This window comes from Rhagoletis pomonella, unplaced genomic scaffold, assembly GCF_013731165.1.
Source record: "Rhagoletis pomonella isolate Grant_MI unplaced genomic scaffold, Rhpom_1.0 Rhpom_scaffold_00001, whole genome shotgun sequence".
NCBI lineage: Eukaryota > Metazoa > Arthropoda > Insecta > Diptera > Tephritidae > Rhagoletis > Rhagoletis pomonella.
Window position 1 is genome coordinate 43,334,956 of NW_023458555.1, and position 11,106 is coordinate 43,346,061.

At 37.8% G+C, this 11,106-nt stretch overlaps 2 protein-coding genes across 2 annotated transcripts in view; both read right to left on the reverse strand.

Moving 5' to 3' along the window:
• Window positions 1–5,790: 5,790 nt before the first annotated feature.
• Window positions 5,791–7,994, reverse strand: LOC118751283 (stabilizer of axonemal microtubules 1-like). The gene is made up of 3 exons (XM_036486068.1): window positions 7,942–7,994; window positions 6,843–7,857; window positions 5,791–6,766 (listed from the first exon to the last, which is right to left on the reverse strand). The coding sequence occupies exons 1-3, from the start codon at window positions 7,947–7,949 to the stop codon at window positions 6,287–6,289; spliced, it is 1,503 nt and encodes a 500-aa protein (XP_036341961.1). The 5' UTR covers window positions 7,950–7,994; the 3' UTR covers window positions 5,791–6,286.
• A 906-nt stretch (window positions 7,995–8,900) lies between these two features.
• The window catches only part of LOC118746309 (WD repeat-containing protein 3-like), a 4,868-nt gene continuing 2,662 nt past the window's right edge, over window positions 8,901–11,106 (reverse strand). The window contains exon 4 of the mRNA XM_036480195.1: window positions 8,901–8,906. Within this exon, the coding sequence (XP_036336088.1) occupies window positions 8,901–8,906 (6 nt within the window). The remainder of the gene's footprint in view (window positions 8,907–11,106) is intronic.

The window sequence follows — 11,106 nt, forward strand, 5'->3', positions numbered from 1 at the left end:
AGTTTTTCGCATCGTGTTTTTACATATTCGTAATTTAAATTTTTTTTTAATAGAATCAATTGGTGGTAGTTCATGATTGTGTGTGGATTAATATCACAACACTGAGGATTTGGCAAAAGCCTTTTTCTTCTATTAAAAAACAACACTTACGGGGCAATGTTTATTGTAAGATCAACATTTTTTTCTATGAATCGACATACTTTAAGCATTGTTGACGCTATTTCCATTTGAATGAGGAAATAGCGTCAATGACTTTATTTCCAAATTTTTGTTGACTTTATTTCGCTTTTGAAAAGGTAATAATGTCAATTGACTTTATTTCGCACCCGGGTGGGAAATAAAATCAATTGACATTATTTCCATTGACCTTATTACCTGTCACCATAAAGAACACTTTAACTGCTTTATAAATCGAAATTTTGTATGAAAATGTCACTTTATAGAGCTCTTTAAACCTATTTTATTTTTTATGAATAAGGCCATATATGTGTATTAAATATGAACCCACCAGAGCCTGAAGGGAGATCTCCCAATGTGAGGAATTAAAGAGTACTCCCTTTGGCCTGTTTTCGGAGCAATAAGAGAGATTTGTCAGTTTTGACCTCTTTTATTATTGCTCAGTTATGCATACTTGCCATTGCAAGAGAGTTGTTACATAAGTACGGTGATCATATTTATAAGAGCCGAATACGGGACAAAAAATAAGTTTTCAAATTTTTTCCACAACAGCCTTCTTCAAAGATCCTAGATGTATTAGCCCTGAAACAGTATCCTTATAGTAACATAACAAATTTGTAGGTTAATTTTCTCGAGATTTTTACCCCGTAAAATTTGTTAAGAAAATCAAATTTTAGTATAATAAGAACAATTTTAAATCGCTAAGGCGTAGGATTAATTTTTGGGATTTTTTTTTTGTTGACGGTGTTACGCATATTTTTCATACAAATAATGTCCGACCATTTTTTTTTAAAGAGAAGCAAATGAGCAGCACTTTCCACTAAAGTACTCAGTTTTAATGGGTTACAAAACTACAAACCAATTTTTTTTTCTAAAGATTCTAATTAAAAAGATTGAAATTTTGGTGAAACCTTGTAGAATTAATTTTTATAGTTTTTTTGCACAAAGTTGAAAATTTGTATTATATGGTTTTTGTTAGGAAAAGAGCTTTGCTTTCATAAAATAAATAATAAACATTAAATAGACTAAGGAAAAATAGCTAAAACTTACTAAAATATCGAGTCCTAATTTCCATTTTGGTCACTGTATGTATTCCTAGATTCGAGTCACAGGCATTTAGATAAGAAAATAACCACAGTTTATGGAGAAAATTAGGACCATATACCGGGGAAGCAAGCTCGTGGGGAATTCCCGGATTTGCGGGGAATTTGGGTTTGCTTGGGGAATCGGGAAATTGACCATTTTTTGTGGGGAATTTCAGTTCACGTGCAGAATCGGGAGATGAACTGCTTTTTGTGAAGAATTAGGTGTTAACTAATTTATTCTTTTTTGCTTCACTAATTTCACAATGGGGTAAAAAAGTCGCGTAAGAAATGCAACTGCAACTAAAATACTGATTATACAATCCGGCAAATTATACAAATTACCGTTGATTTAGAACTTTCTTTGTCGCATTTGCGTTCATATAACGAATAAACATACTTTTTTTATAAGGAAGAAAACCGCAACACTTTCGGGGGAAAAATTTGAAAACGAAAATTTCTTTAACTTTACTTTAACTTTAACGCGCACCACGATCTTTGGCACTCAAGCCTGCCAAATTATCGTAGGGGAATACATCTGGCTGAGCAGATAGACGACATTCTGAACAATGAACGACGATGCACCCACCCGGATTATGGGCAGCCGCTGCAGCTCGCCAGATCTAACAATTGTCAGCTTTGGTCTGATAATCAGTATATAATGGCAACCTATGCTGACCACTTGTTGCACTTGACTGATCTCACATTACGGAATATCATGGACTAACGCACAGTGCAGATTGTCGGAGGAACTAGGAGTTTTTGGTGGAGGCGTGTTGGTGGTGGTGCAGTTGTATCGGTGGTGTGGTCTGTTGTGTCAGTGGCGTTGTCTATTGTATTGTATTGTGGTGCGGTGTGTTTGTGTTGAGTGGCTCAAGCGGACTCTGTTGTGCTGTGGAGGCAGCTCTATTTACGCAGCAAGGGGCCACGTACGCGGTAATCCACTGCCTATGAGTCGTAAAGCCTGAGCAAACTCGGAGATGGCTCCACCCATTGCATGTATTGTATCTGACGGAGGTAGAGTGGTAGTGTAATCGATTCTGGCACACGCAGCAGGTATATGTTTCTCGTCCAGGGTTTGATTCAATGCCCTGAGCAGAAGTATGCGAAGAAGATGTAGCTCTATGGATATACAACTTTTGAGGGATTTCGCCGACCTAAACGGGGTTAAATCGCCGAAACAACAGCCCTTGGTCGGGTAAACCCGAGTCATTCCGGTACGTAGAACCGGCTGTCGTGGGAATTTTTGACCCTAATATTGATTATGTATGCTGGAGTATATTACTCTTTGCATTATGTGGTTCATGAAGCAGCTGACTTACTCAAAAATAACTCGCATTAAGCAGAGGAACAAATGGTATGATAGGCAATTGACAGAGATTAACAAGTTTAAGTCCAAAGTGATAATAAATAACACCAACTAAGTAGACAGCTTTGAAATTTCGGAAAACTTAAATAATTTTTTCGTGGACAGCATTTTGGAAATACATACCAATTTAGACTGTGTAAACTATGACTTTTTCGAGCAAGGAACTTCCACAAGTAAGCTAAAAATTGAAGAGGTCTTAACGGAAGACATTCTTCAAATTGCCCAAAAATTTAAGCGGAAAATTGGGGGAAACAACCTACTATCTGAAGGTGTTATTAAGGACGCTGCTGATTATATGGGATATTTCTATGCCCTACTAATAAATAAGAGTCTCCAAACAGGATCGGTACCGGAAGAATGGAAAATTTCATCAATAGTGCCCGTTAAGAAAGTTAGAAAAATTATTAAAACTGAGGAGCTTAGACCCCTCATTACTCTTCCTAGCTTGGAAAAAATGCTGGAAACCGTTGTAAAAAAAACAGCTACAGTACTATGTGGAATCCAATAAAATACCCATAAAAGAACAAACTGGATTCAGAGCTAAACATTCCTGAGACTGCGCTGAATCTGGTGCTTTCTCAATCAAAAGAAGATCTTAACTGTCACCTTAATGTAGTGGCAATGTTTATTGATCTTAAAAGAGCATTTGAAACAGTTGATTGGGTCCGCATGTTGGATAAGCTAAAATATATTGGCATAAAAAATACTGAGCTTGACTGGTTTAGAAGCTTTCTTTGTAATCGTAGGCAACAAACAATAGTTAATTCAAAGATGTCTAGTAAGATAGCCGTAGACATCGGATTACCACAGGGCTCAGTTTGGGCACCCCTACTCTTTAATATATATATAAACGATATTAAAAGTTCTCTCAAACATTGTAAAATAAAACTCTTCGCGGTTGATGACTTGTTAACGGTCAGTGATAGGAAACTACCAAATGCGATTGTCAAAATGCAAGAAGATCTTAATTCTTTGTATCAATGGCTGTGTTCAAATAAACTTAAAGTGAATATGAAAAAGACTAACTTTATGGTATTGTCCAGAGCGGCAAATGCTGACTCCTTAAGCTTCGAATTAATAATCAAAGATGAAAATATCCAAGAGGTGAAAAGTGTCAAGTACCTAGGAATATACATAGACAACAAAATAAAGTTTGATGAGCACGTTGAGTATACAGTCAACAAGATTGCTAAAAAAAATTGGCCTTATAAAGAGATCGTGTAAGTACTTGGGAAGAAGATATAAAACATTGGTGTACAGGTCAATAGTAGAACCCCACTTTATTACTGCCCTACGATTTTCTTCCTAGAGGGGGATTCGCACGTAGATAAGATGCAAAAAACGCAAAACCGAGGGATGTGATTCATCCTCAAAAAAACGTACGACACACCAACAACATGTATGCTTGAAACCTTGAATTGGCTAAGCGTGAAGCAACAAGTTTAACCACGCTATGAAATTTGTGTACAATTAATTAAGAAGGGCAACCTGTCGGATTATCTTAGCGATAATCTCCCATATATAAATGAGACCCATACATAATTGTAAGAGAGAATAACAGCTTCAGACTCCCGAAGTATAAAACGGAGGTGGACAAAAAAAAATATTTTTTATAAAGGCTTAAAGTGCTTTAATGAATTACCAGAGGCTATAAAAAATTGTGATACTATATATGACTATTGTAGAACGCATCCTATAAGTTATGGCGACTTCGTTTCTACAAATAATGTTGCCTTCTCATCGCCCTCTTCATAGTGTTTGAGCGTAGAGGGCAAAGAGGAGGTTGCATTTTTCGGTAGAAACGAAATCGGTATTAGTGATGTATGAACAATAGCGTCGATTGGAAACTAGGCCTTTCCCACGACCAAGATATCGAGACTAGGTGGATCGGAAACTCAGCCTTTCCGACTACCCAGAGTACATTTAAAAACCTTAGATAATAAACAATAAATGAGCGGATTGGAAACTAGGCCTTTCCAACCGTCACGAAAGCGCGACTGGGTGGATCGGAAACTCGGCCTTTTCGATCACCCAGGAGCAATCAAGATACGGAGTATAGCGCGGATTGGAAACTCGGCCTTTCCAACCGTCTACATAACCTCCGGACAATGGCATGGTTTTATATTGATATAAAATAATTTCAGTGATAAAGGATAATGTTATTTAAAAATTTCCGTAGAGCATATCTTATTTAATATTTAATTTTTAAATCTGAGTCTAATTATAAGAATGTTAAATCGTTATTGTAATATAAGTCTAACAGCCAGTAAAAAAATAAATAAATAAATAAATATGTTAAAGTCATTTTATTAGTGGGAATAGTTTTAAAAATAAAATGCTTTCTTATTATCAATTTGCGTATCATAAATACTAATAAACGTAAATAACTAGACCCCTCGTGAAAAAATTTACAAAAATATGTTCATCGGGCGTGCGCCTCTGGGACGTAGACAACAAATTGTTCAAAATTAACGCTTACCTAGCTACATCAAACTTGCAATTTATTATAATAAATCGGCTAAGAATCGGCCAAAAACAGCCGATGCCGATGCCGATTCTTTTGGACGATACTAGCCGATGCCGATTAATCGGTCGGACTCTAGACACCTACTTACATATGTATAACATTCGGCAATAAAGCTTTTTTTAAATAGTTCTACTGGAAGGATCGAAGTACTTCCTTAAGCGCCGGTTGTTCAATGTCTGATTAGCACAAATCGGAGGTAGAAGCTCCGGTTAAATACAACGACTGCTTTATCGATCACATGTTAGATGCATTATGTCGAAAACGTCGATAATGATGTTTAACCGGCCACTAGTGATAACCAGATATTGAACAACCGGCCCTAAAAGAGTTTAAGGGCCGTTTGTTCCATGCCCGGTTACCACACATCGGAGGTAGAAGCTCCATTTAAATACAACGACAGCTTTATCGATCACATGTTATATGCATGATGTGGAAATCGTCGACAATGATGTTTAACTGGGAGTTGGTGATAACCAGACATTGAACAACCGGCCCTAATTATTTTTGACAACCTCCGATTTCCTGACATCAGGATGGTAAGAAATGAGTTATGGGGAGTAAGTACTAGCACAAGGTATTTGAGGTCAATGAACCTTGGGACATAAAAATTGTCTGTTCCCGTACTCCAGGATTTGCAGGTTTTACAGGAACAGCTGTTTTCGCCTTTAATAAACCTTATGTGAACGTAGCGTACGGGAACGACTTTGGACTAAATAGTGCAAAACGTAGACATTCTGGAACGTTCTAATTGTGTCGTCGAGGCAAAAACCTCCATATATCATACTTTAAGAGCAGTCTGAAAGTGCCGAAGATATGACGAAAAATGTGCAACGGCGAAAATATTCAACTCGAAACCCGCTATTGGTAGCAGAGCAAGTGGTGAAGGACTTGGCTTTCTTTGGCTTTTCCAGTTGGGGTCAGTTGGCACAGAAGAGAAATTTTACCTTTTACCTATATCCGTAATGCCCCAATAAAGAATAATTTATTACCAATGTTATTTCAGGTCAAACAGGACAAATTTTTTCTATAGCGTCAGTTATAAAAATACCCGACTGAAATTTAAGTATTTTGGGCTCTTTTTGGGTTTATACAAGTTTAACCTTGCAGAGTTAACAAATAATTATTAAGTTTCTAAGCCCACTTACCGCCGCAACGTGAAAATGTCCCAGGTGGTCCGTAGCTAAGTTTCTGTATGGTACATTTTTCGATCGGTGCTGTTGGCTTACAGTAAGACGATTGATTTGCCCACGGCAATAGCTGTCGAGGTTGAGGGCAATTGGGCAAGTAACTAAGCTTATAAACGGTACAATTCTCGACGGGCCCATCCGCACGGCACACGCCTGGCCGTGGTCTAATAGGCTCTGGACGCCTAAATTCGCATACATTCACAGGCATATAGGAAAGTTTGTTAATAGTGCAGCGATCCATGGAACCAGTGGCGCGACATATAAGCGATTGCGGACGTATGGGCGGACGGCGGCAAATTGGTTTCGGTACAAAGTCATGCTTCTGTGTGGTCATATTATATAGAGGACCGCACGCCTTAAGACAGTTCTCTTTGGGACGAATAGGCTGCGTGCGGGCTACACAACAGTTGGGTTGGTATGACAGCTGTTGTGGAAAGAATGGAAGAGCAGATTAGTTTAGGGGCAAAATAGTGACCTTTTAGAGTTCAAATTAAATTTACCTTTTGTACGGTGCATTTTTCAAGTGGGCCTGTTGGCATGCATATACCCGGACTAGGACGTATTGGATGGGGACGACAGCAACGTGCATCCACCGGTAAGTAACTAAGTTTGTACACCGTACAACCATCGGTACGATCTGTTCCCAATGTTTTAATGCTATGCATGGGTACAACAGGAGCCGTACGTGCCGTACAACCATTTGGTAGATAGCTTAGATTATAGGTTGTGCAGAGATTTTCATAACGAGGTGGCACACAACGCACTTTTTCGGCCCATGGCATCGGCTCCTTAGGGACCGGACAAACTGGGAGATAACTTAGCTTCTGTATGGTGCATTTTTCACTTGGTCCCGTTGGCCGTTGTATGTTGTAAGTCTGTACCATCGGTTTGGGTGGTGGATTCCGGCATACATCAACCGGCATATATGACAACCGATTGATGGTACATCGCTCTAGTGGGTCGCATGGCTTGCAGATACCATTTATTGGCAATATGGGATTGCGTTTACTATAGCCCTTTGGCACATAGTCGTGCTTCTGTGAGGTCATTGCATAGAGTGGACCACAAAAGCGCAGCCCATTATCTGGCGGTCGTATGGGTGCGGTGCGATCCGGTGCGCACGGTGCCAAGTATGATAGCTTCTGCACAGTAAAAGATTCCATGCGGCCGGGATTCGGCACTAGGTTTGGACATGGTCGTATTGGTTTTGCACGATAGCAATCCCCGCAATTTGCAAAGTACGAGCGTTTATATATCGTATCCGTTTCCAATGGCGCTGTCGAACGCATAATGCATGACATCGGGCGGATGGGTTGGGCTCGCGGTGGTTGTTGATAGCAACAGCCCGCATAGTCACCACAGTCGCAGCGACATTTACAGTCGCCCCCTGGCGGGCACGGATTAAAATCGACCGGTGTCTGACAAGGGTCACACTTGGGCGGGCAGTACTGATCACAGGCCATGGTCGCATCCCCAGCACAGCCGTCACCTGTCAGGCACGGATTGCCAGCCTGACTACGGGTGAGACACGAAACGTAAAACAATAACAAATACAAATTATGCTCCTACGGAAGTTACCATTCGTTTCATGTTACTTACTCACACATCGCCGTAAGGCTTAGATTTTTATTAGAACTGCAGAGCTATTGATAGGAATGGGTCCAGAGCTAATGGAGTTTTTTGGTTACACAAAAACACGGATGAGCTATAATTTTGATTTTATGAATGCTCGAAAAAGGGAATTTTTAATAATATACATATAAAACAAAAAACACAGCGGACAAATTTGAAATTTTGTAAACGACAATGTGCCCGGTTTCAAGTTGAAATTTGATTTAAAATCAAGTGACTGCTAAGCAGAGTACGCGGGCGTATGGAGTAGTGACGGCTGGTATAATCCACAGTGTATAACCATTATTCAATAGGTTCATTCCTTATCTTTTTGGACTAACATCTGAAAAGTGTCCAAATGGAAGAGGGTAAGCAAAATGCGCTCACTAAAAGAGAATAACAGGAAAAGTAAAGGAACGCAAAAAACCAAATTTTTAGTCCAAAGAATGGCAACAACAAAGCTAACGTCAAATAAGAATGGAAATGTATGTACAAAACACATTCACACAAGCACAAGCACAATAAACACTTACTATATCAATTATTTTTTGCCTCCTTCCAATTTCAATTCACTTTTTAGATTATTCTCACTTTTTGCGTATTCTTTAATTTCCGTTAATTTAAATTCAGTTGAGTTCGGCACTTTTCAGGATTTTGCCAGAAAAAATTCTTCTGACTAAATCTGACTACTTCGGACTGATGAGAGTCACTCTCACTGAGTGTTGCTCTCTCATTTTTGCTGTCATTTCCGAGATAAGGAAAGCTTTTTGGACTAAATCTGACTACTTCGGACTTTTTCTGACTATTTCTGGGAGATAAGGAACGCTCCTAATAATAGAAAGGTTTGCTCATGATACAAAAAAGAAGGTAGTTCCATTGTCACTTTTTCGTCGCCATATTAACAACCTGACAATAAAGCAGATTATGACATTTCGTGCTACCATATCCTATATCTAAAATTATTCAAATTTTGTTATTAATTTTTGATTTATTTAAAGCATTTTGTTCTTATAATAGAAATTTGAACAAGCAAACGGTCTTTTTTTGGGTATGGTTCGATTATTTGACCAATGATTTTAGGTTATTGTGTTCACACGCATATCCCAAATAAAAAAATGTGAACATACGCCGGCGATCAAGGGATTAAAATTTGATTTAAAATAAAGATTTAAAATTTTCGAACACTAAATTGTTAATAAATTCGGTGTCAAATATGCACTTTTTTGTAAAAAATACCGTGTAGCCATAGTTGAGCAGATTAGGGTTATTTTTTCTAAGCGCGGCCGAAGGCCTCCAACGCGGAGAGGTATTCTGCGCGTAAGTTCTTTGGTTGCCGTAACCCGAGCTTACATTTTCTGGCAAAATGCTAAGTTTACCACATTTTCAAATGGGTGCCGAGCGGTCAGAGAGGTGAAGGGTGACTTTCCGTAAAGTTTTGACCGTTCTCTTTCTAATGGGTGGATTCATCAATTTTTTTTCACACCCGCTCCAATATTGAACAGTAAACTATATTAAAGGGATTCGCAAGCCAGCATAAAATTTTTATTATGAAATTTCACACCGTTAAAAAAGTATTTGGTTGTGGTTTCAAGTCCTCTAAACATTTGTTTAGCCGTTCAAAACTTTACGACACACGACAATAGGACACTTACGACACCTTGTGAACCATCTAGATATGTACTAAGTTCACACCGAAATGTGTATATCAGAAACAATTATCTTCGGTATAGAAAACCGTAATAGTCCTGGCTAGATACATTGTAAAATAATCAGATGACAAAAAGACACAAAAAAGATTGAAAAACCCCTACATATACATATGTATATGTTCACTAAAATTTAATTAACCTAAATGGGAAGTGGTCATCGTATTTAGTGTAAAATTTAAAAATTTTTAAGATACGATTTTAAGTACTTTTAAACAGTTAATGTTATTAAAACTATTTTATACATAATCCAAAATTTATGATATAAAATCCCCTCTACCAAAAAACTTAAATTGGGTACCGCCGCATCGAATTTTTAACAATCGAGCAATTGTCAAAAATCTGCTTTTTAATCAAAAAGTTGTTTACAAGGCACATAAATACAGGTAGAAGCCAAAATGACGTTGCTCTCATGAGAACCAAACCTTTAAACTTCAACTTGTTTTTCTTTTATTTCCTATATTTCGTTACGCTTTGAATGTCATATCGTTGTTTTTTTTTTTTTGAATGTTCGTTAATAACAAATTTTAATTAACATTTGAATTTTTGTAGTGTTGTGCAGTTTATACTTAATGTATGTGTTAAAAATGCAACACCGAAGCGTTGTTTTTTATGTGGTGTTAAATATAAAGCAGATACCATTTAACGTGCCTCAATGTCCTTCGCGTAAAGAGCGTTGCGAAAGCAGCTGTGGGCCAGAGCTGCAGCGAAATGCCTTGCTGTGCGTTAAACATTTTAAAGCAGCAGATTTCATAAATGCACCGGGAGGTACAGGAAAGGCACGTTTGATGCCAAGTGCTGTTCCTATGACCCTTATGCCGGAAAGTCCCTCTAACAACACTGCAACTCATAAATTAAAAACATAAAACAACATACAAATTAACAAATTTTAACTAAAAAAATAAATAAATAGAAACAAAACTTCAAATTTACTCAAAAACGTCAACCAGCGAAATGTAATTTTTTATTTTTCCTTACACACGCTCCTTTTTATTTTTACTCTCCCGAAAACTTTGACTTTTGTAGGTTCGATGTCAATTTGGCTTCTACCTGTTTTTATTGTACCATGAGTTTGAGTATCGGATCTCTCTTTCTTTTTTGAATATATCGACACTCTGATGTTGGGGAATGTACTTTGAATTTACTAGCAATTAGTCTGTTCCTTTGAACTTCGGACTAAAACCTGTGGAACTGTCAAACTACAATTTTACGCTCTCAAATGAGAGTAAAAGGAGAACAGATGCAGAAGTGCATAGGAACGCAAAAAGCACTATTTCCTGTAAAAACGTCAGACGGTTTGTTTACATGTCATTGGCACTACACTGATTTGGCTGAAATATCACTAAATAATTAATAAAATCTATACATATTTAAATATTTCGTTGTTTACTTCCATTTTATAACAAATATAAGGTTCTTTGCTTTCACCGCTTTCTGTTTTTGTTTG

Bases quoted from the DNA above. Each gene is read 5' to 3' on its own strand.
- LOC118751283 (XM_036486068.1), bottom strand. The intron at 6,767-6,842 runs GTAAATTTAATT...TTTCCACAACAG, and splicing joins AAAAATGCACCGTACAAAAG to CTGTCATACCAACCCAACTG.